Source organism: Diabrotica virgifera, chromosome 6 (genome assembly GCF_917563875.1).
Source record: "Diabrotica virgifera virgifera chromosome 6, PGI_DIABVI_V3a".
Taxonomy (NCBI): domain Eukaryota; kingdom Metazoa; phylum Arthropoda; class Insecta; order Coleoptera; family Chrysomelidae; genus Diabrotica; species Diabrotica virgifera.
In genome coordinates, this window is record NC_065448.1 from 7,470,200 (window position 1) to 7,485,831 (window position 15,632).

Below are 15,632 nucleotides of genomic sequence, written 5' to 3' on the forward strand. Positions count from 1 at the left end.
AAACATACACATTAAACTATAGTAAACACCAACTTACTTCTAGGTCAATCTTGTCGAACTCGTGGAACAACTGTCTGTAGAGCAGATTCCTTCTTGTAATATCATCATCAGGGGGTAACTGTTTTCTAACTAAACGAGGGTTTACTCTGTAAACTAAAACCAAAATTCTTTCTGAGACTTTTCTGACGGCCTCCGCGGGATGATGTAATCCGCTGAGACCGAATTCGGCCAGAGTTCTACAAGTTAATCCGCTAAAAATACCAAACCATATCATTAGATGGTATAATGGAGGAAAAATTAACTAGAAATATGAATAAGAAGGTCTAATTAATGTATATATTATATGTGAGTCCAACTCTCCCCCATATCTAACTGTAAACCTTCCATTCCTTTCTCAAAGGTTTGTACCAGCGTTTCTGATTTGAAGTGCGCGTTTTATATTGTCGAAGATAATTTGTAAATAATAATTATTGTAGATATAAACTATATGTTTTAGTATAAATAGTGAATGTGATAAATTTATGTAGTAAAAACTACATAAATTAAGTGAATAAAGTTATTTATAAATTAGAAATGTTCCAGATCTAATTTATAAGTGTTCGACAGTAACGTTTGTGGATCTTTATACTGTTTTTAGGTTCTCTCAAAACTTTGTTTTTGGCACCTTAGCCCTTTCTAATTTCCACTCTTCGATTGTGGAACAAGGAACATCCTCCCTATGTATTAAATTTATAATATATTAAAAGTAAGTGTAACTTACAACTACTTACTACCAGTCTAAAGAAGATCAGCAACTACATGAACAGCCCTTTTGAATGACCAATTACAATTTACTAATATTAAATATTAAATAAGTCAATTAAGGACTTAATCGTCCATTCTGTACCTCTTAATTTACCTTTGTTTCTCTGTAGAAATTCCATGATTAATAATAAGCTGTTCTACCATTTCTGCCCTACTCAAAGCTAGTCTAGGATGAGTGCTACTATTCACTGGTCTACTTAAATGAACCGGGATAATATGAAGGTCCCTGTAAAAACATAAAAACTAGGAAGTATTAAAAATGCTTAAAAACTGATATCTACAAAGGAAAGCTACATAAAAAAATGTATTTCTAATATGTCAGCTGGTTCTTTGCACATAACATTACTTAAGAACCTAAAATCATGCCCCTGACTATAAAATAGTGCAAAAAGCAAAAACAATAAGAGACATAAAATAAGTCTTCTTCAGAAGGTGGTATTTTATTCCTCTCATCACGTGACCAAGATATTGTAGTTTTCGTATCCACAAGACTTCTTGATTTATGACTCTGTCTATTAAGTGAGATGTTACGATCTTTTTTATGGCTTTCTAGTTTGTAAATTCAAAAGCAATTTTTACAATCGACTATTAAAAAACCTTTTAGTGAAAATAGAACCATAAAATCTAGAGGTGTGTATATAAAGGGTCGGTGTCGATTCATGTTGTTTTTTATAAAGGTAACCTGATTTCGCTGGCGCATAAATATTGGCGGTTCAGATATTACTTATTGGCGGTGTAATTAAATAGTATATACAAAAGAGTCTGATTTATACGAAGATGTGAAAAATATTCGATTCAAATTATTTTTGTTGTTGCATGGGATTGACCCCTCTGATAAATTGAATAACGACGCATGTGCAAAGAACCGACATATACATATAGTACCTATAACTAATGGTTGAAGAAAATGAACTAGTATAAAAAGTGATGATCAGAAACATAACTGAATGTGTACAAAAAATTATCATCTTACGTTCACTTTAGCTACCTTTATTTCGAAGCATTGAATCTCAATAGTGATGAAATCATATTTAGGTGGCTAGTTGTCACCTATCACTTGTCATTTCGTCTGTCGTTTTAGGTACGTTGTTTTAGCGCCGATGGCTCTTCTAAAAACGTTCTGGTCAAGCGCATTAACAAAATATGAATATATTTACTGAGCATGATCAACACGACATTTGAACAGGTATCGGCAATAAAAGAACTTTCTAAGAATGCGACAATAACAACTAATCATAGACGTATTTATTAACATAGACTGAGCCTATCCTCCGCGCTTCCTGACAACAAGATCTCTTGGACGGGTTTGCGGTATCTCTTTCTAACATGTACCTAATGGCCTCTTGCGTAAGCAGTCATCCAGTCGCAGGAACTTTTATATTAAATATTATAATTACATATAATGAATAAAATAAAGAAGCCTAATTACTTTTACTGTTAATTCTGTGTATTCGTTTACTAATCAGTTTACAATAATATTTCAGTTCATAATTATTTGTGTTTGCCTAGATAAATATTATTGTGTATCATTTTATCAAGCAAAGATAGAATAAAAACTTTATTTTTTTATATAACGCGGGCACATAAATTTGATACACCCTGTATATTGATTTGTAACTATTTATTATAAGTTAGTCTTTAAGCAGTGGGTTTATCCTTAATGAGTTTTTCCCTGAAGAATTAAAGACATTAGTAAATAAAGCGAAGTGAAAAGACAATTTATTTCGGATTATAATTTTAAAAAGATTGTTTTGTTACGGGAAAGGCAAAATCCACAGGTAATTGTAATTATTAGTTTTTAGAAAAATAAGGTAGAGAAATTTGGAATTTTAAGTCCTTTTGTTTAAGCCCAAGAATATTTGTAGAATTCCCGAAAAGTAATTATGATGAGTAGAAGTATTTGTTGAAAGAATGCATGGGTTTTTTCGAATGAAAAAAGAGGAATGTGGAGAGAGAAATGTTTCTGATTGGCTTGGCAATTTGGAATGGGGAGAGAGAAGTTTGAATGTTCAGACAGTTTGGAAAAGGATATTATTATGTGACCGGCATCCGAGAAGAGCAGTCAAAAGTTTTCGTGAGTAGTTCAGAAGCAAGTACTAGTAGTTGTTTGATAGTGAAGAGTAGCTGAAAAGTGGAACGAGAGACAAATCAAATTGAGAATAAATACCTCTTTGATTCTGTAAAGTCCAAGAGAGTAAGTTACAAGAACTATAGTTATTAAAATTATTTGTGACACCAAGTAAAAAAGATACTTGGGTCTCAGGAGATTATCATTGTGAGAAAGAGAGGAGAGAGTTTTGGAGTTTATTGAACGAGTACTGGTCAAAAGAGGCCTGGCTCGTGTTTTGGAGAAATAGTTGCTGGTATGCTGCTGGATTGATGCTGAGAACGGAGAGGGCTTTGATTGGTAGCCTAACATAATCAACAAGGAAGAGCTGTTTCGGTCAAGAGGAGACATCATTTTGTGTGAATCAAAAAGGTCAGTCAATAACTTATGTGATAGATTTTCTTTATAATCAGAAGTTAATTTTTTTGCATAAAAGCATATGAATTAAGATTCCAACATTTCAAAAATTTAATAGGAAGTATAAGTAGTTTTGCGAATACCTAAATTGGTTTGTTTAGCTTGTTTTATTAATGGTATCAAGAACAAAGCGATAAATATTTGTTTGAATTAGATTAATTTATATGGTAAAAGTTTCATTTGGACAGTTATGCCCACAGGATTTAATTGATAAATTTTCAGAGCATTGCTTTTGATAATAAAGGTATTTGTATGTGCTTATTTATGGTATTTCTATTTATTTACTTTTCCTATTTTATCCCGATAAGGATCAACTAAGAGATACTGAAGCCAGGAGAAAGGATAAGTATAACCTAAGATAATTTAGTTATTTTTTTTTTATAACAAAAAGACACCCTGAGATTTTTCTTAATTTTTTTATGTATGATTTGCGACAATTGAATAATTAATTAAATAAATACTAACTAATATAAAAGTAAGAGAAAGCAGATCATAACAATATCTATTTCTTCGTTTTGGAATATTTGACATACACCAAGTTTACAAGAAAATTACAAGTTCCAAACCGCGAGAGAGCGCTATCTGCGAAACTCATAGCGAATATGTCGAAAAACAGGTATAAGGATGCTATAGAAAAATGTCAAGGATTTCGATGGTATATATTTTGGAATTTTGAGTGGAAATATGGGAACAATATTGTAAAGATAATGATACTATCCACCAAAAAGTCAAAAAAATATTTCATAAAACCCAAATACCTAAATAATAAAACTGTTTAAAAAACAACTAAGTTTTACCTCACACTTTTGCAGTCCGCCATTGTTAAAATGGTATGGACAGCCATTTGATTAATGCGTTGACTTGTGTCTCCAGATTTGGTTAATAGTTCTGGTAGCAGTTTGTCCACGCTTCTAGCAACTTCTGTTTGACTAACTCTGAAAAACAATAATATTGGTATATTATATTATTATTCCTTCTTCCTCGTGTACCAATTATTATATTGGACAAAGTTCACAGTGTCTCAAATCTACGATCTTGGACAAGTTATGCTTTAACCATCCCATAGAAAAGTCCAGCGGAATAAAATCTGGCGATCTGTGTGGCTACTCTAAGAAATTTGACCTACCGACCAACTGATCGAGGAATTAGTATCCCAAACAATGTTTCACTACTGACATGGTGAACTACCTTGGCTTTCAACGAATAATAAAAATAATTTATCTCTATGCAACTTACCTTCCTGGGACGAAATGTACAAAAAACAACCGAATGACCTCATTAGCCAAATTGTACACCGAGAAAACTTTGTCCCTCAACGATCTGTGCAGCAAAAATATCGCAGCTCTGGCTATCTTGTTCGGAACGTGGATCTTACTATTGTCGTAGGTGGACAGCTCGTCCTTCAAACTATTCAAGCCGTCTTCTTTGTCGCAGTAGTGCTTGGAGTAAAATCTTTCCACTAGATCATTACCAAATACGAGGATTGGCAATGCGGCTTGTTTCTTCTCCCTCTCTGTGAGTTTTGATGTTGTTTTGTGGTCGGGTTCTAACTGGCATTCTCTAAGAAATTCGTTGGTTTGGGAGCTAAAAATACAAAAATTAATTTTTATGTAGCCGAGGTAAGGTGAAGAATATTTGGAAAGTAAGGTCACGAAGAAGAATAAAATCCTGGTTAAAAACCTCAGAGCCTGATTTAACACAACATCTGTACAGCTTTTCTGCGCTGCTACAGATAAGATAAATATTGCCACGAGGATCGCCAAAATTCGTCACAGATAGGCACATCAAGAAGAAGAGATGAAAAGTTCTCAGTGTATCGTATAGATGGCACTGACAACCAGACAACATAGAGAGAATATGAAGTGAATACATAGAACTGAGAAGGAAAATCAGTAGAGACAAAAAGAAGAACCAACTGATGTAGGAAGAGGAGAGGGGTTAAAAAGAACTCATAAAGGTAATAAAGAATGGAAAGAAATGGTTCTGGAAAGAAATGTGTGAGAACCTCAAGAATGACATCTGGGGTGATTCCTACAAGATAGTGACTGAAAATCTGAAAAAAAGTAATATCTTCAAAATCAAAGAAAGCTGGCAGAAGATCTATTCCAACAGAGAGATATGGAGAAATTCACACTGCATGTAGAAACGCCAGCAACATACTTGTCTATATAGGAGCTGATAGAGGCGAGGAAAGCATTAAAGGCCGGGAGATCACCCTAACTTGATAGAGTTCTACCAGAAATTGTAAAGATAAAAGATAATTGTAAAGACTGTAAATAAGTAAAAGCACCTTTTAATTATTTCCAAACCCAGGAAAGAACTTGAGGAACCATGAGTTTTTAGACCGATCTGCCTATTAAACCAAATGGTCAAAATCTTCGAAATACTTATAAAGACGAGACCAAAGAAAGAAGTCATAGAAAAAGGAGCCAAAGTCATACTCTGAACGCCAAAGAAAGAAGTCATAGAGAAAGAAGGCTTCTTTGAACGCCGTTATGGGTTAGGAAGGGGAAATCTGCAATAGACGCAGTCAGTAGGATCACAGAAATAACTGCCACATGTAGGAGCATGTCCTTCTTTTTGGATAAATAAATGCCTAGAATGCTCGATCTAGGGAATTATAACTGTAACAATGGAGAAATTTGAAGTATTCCCATACCTACAAAACATATAGAAGAAACACTTCTTAAGTAGATAGATTAACATAGCGAGAGGAGGTGTTATGGAGACATCAGCAGGGGTGCCACAGGGCTCGGTCCTGGAACCATTGCTCTAGAACATCCTCTACAATTAAATGCTAGAGGAAGATTTAGGAGAAGGGACATAGGGTATAGCTTTCGCGGATGTTCTGGTCGTTCTAGTAGAGCACAATGAAAACAGACTTATAATGAACAAATCCAATTTTGCACTGAAAAGAGTTTTTATTATCGAATGATGATACTTATTGAACAATCTTCTACTCACTGCCTTAAAGCCGGCAACGGTTTTTCTTCATACATCTCATACGTAGACTTAACAATAGCCCCAGCCGACTTATTTCTCCGCCTAAAGGATCCTCCCCTACTCTGGACGTTTGTAGGGCTACCCGTACTGGGGGAACCGGTTTTTGGACTCTGATGCTTAGTCATATGCAGCGGGGATACCTGGCTGTTGTGATGATGACTAGGCGAGACGGATCTCCTGTCAGAATGGCCCTTCGTCAGTACTGGCGAAAGTAAGTTTTTGTTGTGACTGTCGGCTTCGTCTTGGCAGTCGTCGTTTTTTGAGCATACCTAAACGAATTTGAATACAGATACAGTAAATCCGATTAAAAACTAGTATATACTAAATGAATTATTATATACTCAAAAATAGCACAAAATTGACTGTTTATACTTTATCCATTTCGATTTAAACATGTATAAAATATAGACTGCATAAAAAAGAGGGCTTCCATTAGAACTAGTACACAAAAGGGGGCTCCGTACGATGATGTGAGTGACCTCTATGTCAGGATATCGGTCGCTTTAAAAATGGGAGAAACTTGGAGTCTCAATCAGGACAAATTTGGATTCCCAAAAGGACAAGATAACCTCAAAAATGGGATAAAATTGAATTCCTAATGGAACCCTAATCAGATGAGAAAACACAATCAAGTACGCAAAGAAGTAAAAGATAAAATTTAAAGAATACGCAAAAGGAAAAAGATAATCTTGCCCTTAACAGGGATCTTGACAGCACACACAGAACATCTCTTAGATCTTGATACACAACGGAAAGTAAAATAGAATTAAAAAGGTGTGCCTGTTTATAGAAAAATATTGAAATAGATAAATGTGCCGTTATTTTGAATTTGACTGAGAATATTAGAATTCTAGAATGATTTTAACGGGATATTTTTCGGTAAATTCTATTAAGGGATTATATAGAATAAACAAGCATTTTAGCGGCTTATTTGAAGATATTGGTATGAATATTTGCAAACAAAAACCATAACAGCAAGTTAGTCAAAACAGATAGGTGTGTGGTGTAACACTAATTTTATTAGCACGGCAAAAATTAAACGTGTAGGTATATACTGATTGTTATTATAAAATTTAATAAAATAATCTAAAATTGGACAAGATGTGACGTATTGGGTTTTTGGTATGTTACAACGTCAAAAATAGAACAATGATACCTTTTTTAATTTTAAAAACGTTTCACACACTAAATACTAGAGATAAGCGCGCTAATAACCGGCAAAATAACGTAAAAGACGGAAAACATAATACGTTGTGAAATAAAAAGGGATGAAACTATTAGAGGTGGGAAATTATCAATTGAAACCTATAAATTTACATTATATTGATAGTTTCTCACCTTTAGACGTATTGGAGGAGTTTAGAAACTACCACTGTGACAGTGACAGTTTTAGTTAAACTTAGTTTATCGGAGAAGACATATACTTCTCCGATACGTCTAAAGGTGGGAAACTATCAATATAATGTAAATTTATAGGTTTCTAGTGATAATTTCTTATCTCTACTAGTTTCATCTCTGTTTATTGCACAACGTATTATGTTTTTCGTCTTTTGCGTTATTTTGCCGGTTCTTGTGCACTCATCACTGTTATATATTTATAGTCATTTAATAAGTTTTACTTACCCCATTATATTCCATTAATTGTTCTATATTCAGTTCTACAAATGTTTCATTCCTAAACAGTTCCATTTGGTTTTTCTTGTGTCTGGCTTTTTCATAGTCTTCGACCTCAATCGCATACCGTTTTTCTAATTCATATTTTGCTAATTTCTCACCTGCTACTCTTAATTTGGTCATAGCATTTTTTAATTTCCTAGCATACTCAAATCTTTCATCTACAATTGAAAACCATTAAATGAAAAGGAAATTAGAAGTTTTCTTGGACTCGGTATATACACTTCTGCAAGAAATTAACGCACCACCTTAAAAATGTGTCATTTCTGATGTTTCGAATTTCCTAAACCTGTTGTCCGATTTAATATGGCCCGTATGGGTAATATGACCCGTATGGGCGCCAATGGTGAATATAAAAGTCTTAATTGTATGTCAAAAAATGCTCAATAACTACGTCTTAAAACCCACCAAATTGCATTTGCATATCGCTACCGTTTTTAAAGCAATAAATAAATCGTCAGTTTGACATACGTTTATAATGCAAGCTGTCATTATTTTTTTATGCAGAATTACCCCTTAAAGTTTGCCATACTTATTTAAAAACACCCTGTATTGATGAAAAACATGGCTAGTTGTTAAAGTACCTAACTTTTTATAGTTCAACATCAGCCAATGAATAAAAAAACAGAATGTTGAGAAAACTTGGCCTATAGAGTTGGGTTTGAATTTCAGTATTTTATAAATGCAAGAAAATTCCAGAGGATGATGCGAACTTTGAGGAAAAAATACAGTTTGATTGGTACACCCCGCATACAATTAAAATTTACCAGCTTAGCAACAATAGGATTACAGCGATATTATTAAAGAATAAGGCTGTAACTTATTAAAAAATCACTTAAATCGGACAATAGGTTTAGTAAATTCGAGACATCAAAAACTACCCATTTTTAAGGTGGGGGGTTAATTTTTCCGGTGAGTGTATAACCGAAAATGTATTAAAGATCTCGGCCGCATCGCTAAGCCCTTTTATCGACTAACCGAAAACAACATTAAATTTGCTGGACGCCAGATTGTCAAAATGCCTTTGTAGATTAAAAAACAACTTACAATTGTACAGAACTATCTGAAACTGCGAAGATCACTCAGATAGCAAATCAAGAAGAGGGGACTCCAGTTGAACGCGTTGACGTAAAGAGTAAACGTCCATTTAAAATGCATTGTGCACGAAATCAGCGGTTTTGCGACATTGCCAAATAAAATCGTCGAATAGTTGTTTATGTAGAATACATTTAACATCTCTTTAATAAACAGGAATATTACAATTGCCGTGAAAAGTAGAACACTAAGTGCACAATCCCTTCAAAATAATATACAATTTTTTAAAATTTACGCAGAAGGAAATGTTACTGTAAAACAGGTAACAAATAAAAATCCGAAAAACCTTTGAAACCCGATTGATCTGACAACGTCGCATAACCAACTGTCTGACCTTGGCGGTTTTAGATATTTCTGTCGATTTATAACAGTAACTTACTTATCACAGCCAAGTGTTTCTTAATTTCCATTTCCTTAACGATTTTGGCAACATCTACGTCAACGTACATCAAAAAAGCCAAGTCATCGTAAGGGGAATAATACTCAGGGTCGTTTAATATATCAAATAATTTGGCATCCTCGTCTTCGGGATTAGAGGGACGTCTGAATTTTATATCAGTACCAAGAATATTAACTGCTATAAGGCTAACCTTAAAATAAACGACATATAAAATGTTTCATATGTTTCACAATAATATAAATGTGCAAATATATTTGCATGACAGTGTTCTGGAAATGGTTAAATAAAATACCTCAGCAAAAGAGATTATAGGTACATTGCAAAAAATGCATACGAAAAAAAGGATATTTCGACATAGGTCCAACTGCAGCAGATACTAAGTTCATTGAAATAGAGAACAGGGTATTTAAATATGTTTTTGACAGAATCCAGTCTAACTGTTTGGGAACTTAAAAGTGCATGACGTCAAGTAGAAGATTCTCTGCAATGTCTGAAGCATACACAGTAACGGATCTAGACATTTGCCTTGGGGGGAACGCAATAAAAAGTTTGATGCCCACGAGATGGTGCCCCTTTTCTATTGACTCCCAACTCCCAGAGATATTCCAGTCGAAAAATAGCGGCCAGTAATTTTTCAATGCTTCCTTTCGCGGGGAAGTCAAGTATTTAATACGTTTGACCCGCAATTCATAGAAATCCTTGTATACAGGGTGTTAGTAAATAAGTATGAAAAAGGTTAAGGGATAATTCTACATGAAAAAATAATGGCAGTTTGCTCTATAAACGTATGTCCGCAAAGGCTTTGTTTCTGAGATACAGGGTGTTGAAATTTTTATTTCAAACTGCCAATTTTGTTATTGCTCTAAGACCGGTTGAAATATGAAAATTACATTTGCTGGGTTTCAAGAGGTAGTTATATTCCATTTTTTGGCAAACAAATAACAATTTTATATTCATCATTGGCGCGCCTACGGGTAATGGTCTGAATTTTTTTAAAGAAAAAAATGGTACGCCACTGAGATATTTCAAATTAAAAATGATTTTTGTATTCCACGTTTAATTTATAAAAAATAACTTTTCTTGTATTTTTTCCTAAGGTGCACCGTTTTTATGCTAAAAAATGAAACATCTTCGAGCGCATTTTTCATTTCTTAATACATTATCAAGAACTCCCCAATATAATAATACCAAAGTAGAACAATAACAGAAAATATTACTAAAAAGATTTTAACTAGTTGCAAAGCTACAACAAATGTTCAAAATTACCTCCTTTAAAGGTGACGAATAATTTTATATTCATCATTGTCGCCCGTGTAGGTAATGGTCTCAATTTTTTAAAGAAAAAAATAGTATGCCACTGAGTAACGTCAAATTAAAAATCATTTTTGAATTCCTCGTTCAATTTACAACAAAAAATCATTATTGTCTTTTTTTTCATATGCGGCGCCGTTTTTATACAAAAAAAATAAAATATCTTAACGCTTACAAATTATTCGAGGTAGATTCCATATGCATAGAAACATTTCAAATACTCTGTAAACGTTAAGATGTTTTATTTTTTTGTATAAAAACGGCGCATATGAAAAAAGACAAAAATGATTTTTTGTCGTAAATTGAACGAGGAATTCAAAAATGATTTTTAATTTGACGTTTCTCAGTGGCGTACTATTTCTTTTCTTTAAAAAATTCGGGCCATTACCTGTACGCGCGCCAGTGGTGAATATAAAATTATTTTGTCACCTTTAAAGGAGATAATTTTGAACATTTGTTGTAGCCTTGCGCATAGTTAAAATCTTTTTAGAAATATTTTCTGTTATTATTCTAGTTTGGCATTATTATATTGGAGTGTTCTTGATAATGTATTACGAAATGAAAAATACGCGCGAAGATGTTTTATTTTTTTGCATAAAAACGGTGCACCATAATGAAAAAAAGACAAGAAAGGTTCTTTATCATAAATTAAACGTGGAATATAAAAATTATTTTTAATTTGAAATATCTAAGTGGCGTTTTTTTTCTTTAAAAAAATTCAGACCACTACCCGTAATTGCGCCAATGATGAATATAAAATTGTTACTTGTTTCCAAAAAAATGCAAAGCTAAAACTGCATAGCTTAAAAGGTCTTAGAGCAATAAAAAAATTCCCAGTTTGAAAAAAAAAATTTCAACACCCCGTATCTTGGAAACGAAGCATTTGCGGACATACGTTTATAGAGCAAACTGTCATTATTTTTTCATGTAGAATTACCCCTTAAAGTTTTCATACTTATTTACTAACACTCTGTATAACAACTGCATTTGCCATAAAGATGATATTTGCAAAGTATAATTAAAAAATATATCAAAGAAAAAACATAACAGCATGCTCTTAATGTTCTTACCTGGTTATGTTTATTTAAAGCATTAAAATGATTGTTATTCAAATTAATTTTAATGAAAGTCACTTCTTTCTTAGGAATACTAGCAGATTTTAACTCTCTACTTTTAAATTCTGTTGTTTCGTTCGTGGACAATGTAATATACCCTAAATACTCCCATTTTATATTCCCTACATCTTCTGCTAAGTTGGTATCTTCATTACTAAGAAATAATTCAACTTTGGTAGCTAAAAAATATTTTTAAATTTTGTACAGTGTGAGTTTTTAGTATGGAACGCCTCAATTATCTCGGAAACGGCTTGAACGATTTTTATAGGTTTTAGTGTGTAAGAGTCTAGTGATGTGGCCGATATTGTGGTGCTATTTACATTGTTGTCATATCTTCAGTTTTTCTGGAAATCTAATTAACTTTCTTATTTCAAATGGAACACCTTGTATATTTTTTGCGTTTTGAAGTCCTTAAGAAATATTGATTATTTTTCATGTAATGTCCCCTATACCTAATTTGCCATAATTTCGGAGTTTTTGCTAGATTTGTTTAAACAATTTTTTTAACAAATTATAAAAATCAATTTTTTCGACTCAGGCTGACATTATTTTATATAATTAACTCTTCTAAATGGTAAATAAGCCACAATTTAACTAAAAAAATGATTTTGTTAACGTTTCGACGTCCACATCGGAGGTCGTTGTCAAAATACAAAATATTAATAAATTAAACAAAAATGTTTGTTGCTTAGTAAAAAATTCTTCTAATAATTTAATTTAATCTGACTCATTTATATCAGCAATTAATTTATTATTTCATTCAATTATTTTAGGTTTTTTGGATTATTGGGTACAAAAAAGATCTGTTGTAATTTTTCTCTAAATTTTATCGTTTTCGAGTTCAAACCTTTTTCTATGAGCTCCAGTTAAGAATTTTTGGCATGTTTCATGTTTTACTCTAAAATATTTTTTTAATTGTTAATAAAGAACTTATAGCAGGATGGGCAATCCTGCACTAACAACTAAAAAACAATGTTTTAAAATTAAATAAGCCCAAATGATCAAAAACAGAATAGGTAGAATAAGGTTTGAACTTGAATTTATGGCACTTCGTAATTTCAAAGATAATAATTTTACTTGGGTTTTTGAGCCTTAAAAATCGTCATTTCTGTTTTTTTTAAGTTGGAATTGTTTATAACTCGAAAACTATCAACTTTAGAGAAAAATTAAAACAAACTTTTTTGTTTCCAATTATCCAAAAACCTAAAAAAAATTTATATATTGTTAAAAAAATTGTTTAAATAAATGTTCAAATAACTCCAAAATTATGGCATTTAGGTATAGGGAACATTATATGAAAAATAATCAATATTTCTTAGGGACTTCAAAACGTAAAAAATATACAGGGTGTTCCATTTAAAATAAGAAAGTTCATTAGATTTCCAGAAAAAGGTAAGATCTGACAACAAGGTAAATACTACCATAATATCGGTCACATCACAAGGCCCTTACTCACTATATTCACTAAAACCTAAAAAAATCGTGCAAGCCGTTTCCGAGCTAATTAGAGGCGTTCCATGCATAAAATGCACTCTGTATAACACCACATTTAGTATTTTTTACGTACAAATCATAAACTGGTGAGCTAAAATTTGAATCTTGTTCAGGATACATCTTGTTTCTAACTTTAAAACGATCTCTTGTGGGTACTTGCAATCTTTCTCCGACTGCCATCCTTTTACTATGGGGCCGTGGGTATTTAACTCAGAATATTTATATTTAGGATCTTCACCTAAAACTCATTGTTACACTAACCTTTCCGGAATGATACTCTAGCACTTACTTGTTGCAAAAATCGTTGTGAAACGGATAGTTTTCGGCATATTGTAGCTATTTGGCAATCATCTTTTAATTTTTGACTGTGTTATATACAAAATATTGATTATTTCGGTACCACACATGGGGAATTCTCTTTTATTCCTTATTTTGAAGCAAGGTATTGATTTTCTAGGAAAATTTATTTTCATATGCGCGCGCTAGGCATATCATAAACTAGAACAAATATAAAAAAGCACTAAAACTAAACACATCGCCGATTTTAGTTAAATATTTTAATTTAAAATAATCGTAGAATGTTTATACGCATTTTGTTCATATTTTGTTTATGAAAAAGCCTTTCTTTTGTTTAAATTCAAATTTTTAATTTAGATTGGCCTTTCGGTACTGAACTATTCAGCCACCTTAAACAACAACTTTCAAAATGATAATTAAGTTAATTATAAGATAATTTATTATGAGGTATAATAAAAATTAATTTAAAATATGAACTTGTTTTTATTTAGTAAAATACTTTTTAACAGATGTACAGGTAAAATATTAAATAATATCTATAAATAGGCCCTCTATTTGACAGGTCGACAATGTTGCCACATCTTTTACTATAATTTAATATTTTGGCTTGGAGCTGGATAGCTGTATATTTTTTATTATATACAATTAAAATTACCGTAAAATATAAACTAATAAAATCTATTTAATAGAACGCTTAAGAAATCTACAGAATTTGCGTCTTTTCTTTCTTTATTTCTTCTCTACTACAGCGGCTACGCGGCTACAGTCATAAGCAGAGATATGTAAAGAAAATAGATCAGGCTAGTCATATGCCACTCAATGCATCCGGGTGTAATCAAGTACGGTGGTCTAGCTATCTTTGTCTGTCGTGAACAACAGTGACACACAGGCGGCGGCCATCATATGCTATTGGGACCGTGCAAGTTCGGAAAAGCGACACCTATTTCTACGCTCTGAACTTTTATTCGCACTTTTAATTATATTGGCCAATCATATGGTCCTGGTTACTGGATAATTGTCAAGGCCATAGTCAAAAAAAATAATAAGAAGAAAAAATAAGATTTAGGTTGTGTTATTCAAACGTAAACAATTGTATGTAGTAAATAAAATTAGTTATTAAAATGCAGTATTGCAAGCAAAATACAATTAATTAAATTTACCTTTACATAATAATTGCATATCATATCAATATTGTGAAGCAATATATAATTTTTCTTCTTAAATGACAATAAGTATGAAATGTACGTCAATTTGACAATTTCAGTTGACAATATGAATTATTTAAGAAAGTTGCAATATTTCTCCGCTATTCGCGCACGATCGTTTCGCGTATCCCTTCCAAGTACTTGCACACCCAGTGTTCTCAGACCTCCTGAAATTTCAGGAGACCTACTGATGGCGACCCTCGCCTACTGATCTACTGATGGCGTCCTTAAACCTCCTGATGAAGTGATGAAATTCTGAAAATCATCTGGTTTTGTTCCAACTCGATACAAAACCGTTCTTGAATGATTACGAGGATGCGCAGTAACGAAAAATGTGTTACTGCGCAGCATTATTCGTCATTGCGCATGCGCGTAACGATTCAAGAACGGTTTTGTATAGAGTTTGAATTTTTCAGAATTTTATCCTATTTTATTTTTTTTATTTTTATGCTTTAGCCGCCATCTAGCGTTGTCACAGCCGTCCCTTACAGATTTTATAGAGTTGCATTTCCCCCAAAAGTCAACAGATGGAACTTAATCAGCTATTTTCTGTGTATTGTACCTATGTATAAGTATAAACGTAAAAAATACCCCCCCCCCCCTTGCTGATTGGAGGCGTACATCAACTGATTCTACTGATTTTTCGTGGCGACATCTAGTTGCCTATCTATAAACGTAAAGACTGAAACTATAGAATTCTACCAATTTTT

General features: G+C 32.7%; 1 protein-coding gene across 1 annotated transcript in view; it reads right to left on the reverse strand.

Moving 5' to 3' along the window:
• The window catches only part of LOC114349452 (centrosomal protein of 104 kDa), a 44,781-nt gene extending 30,869 nt beyond the window's left edge, over positions 1–13,912 (reverse strand). The window contains exons 1-10 of the mRNA XM_028299833.2: positions 13,710–13,912; positions 13,494–13,658; positions 11,882–12,105; positions 9,480–9,690; positions 7,955–8,166; positions 6,293–6,600; positions 4,565–4,912; positions 4,126–4,263; positions 899–1,030; positions 38–251 (exon numbers count right to left, since the gene is read on the reverse strand). Coding sequence (XP_028155634.1) covers positions 38–251; positions 899–1,030; positions 4,126–4,263; positions 4,565–4,912; positions 6,293–6,600; positions 7,955–8,166; positions 9,480–9,690; positions 11,882–12,105; positions 13,494–13,658; positions 13,710–13,749 — 1,992 coding nt within the window. The 5' untranslated portion in view covers positions 13,750–13,912. The remainder of the gene's footprint in view (positions 1–37; positions 252–898; positions 1,031–4,125; positions 4,264–4,564; positions 4,913–6,292; positions 6,601–7,954; positions 8,167–9,479; positions 9,691–11,881; positions 12,106–13,493; positions 13,659–13,709) is intronic.
• Between the last annotated feature and the right edge of the window lie 1,720 nt (positions 13,913–15,632).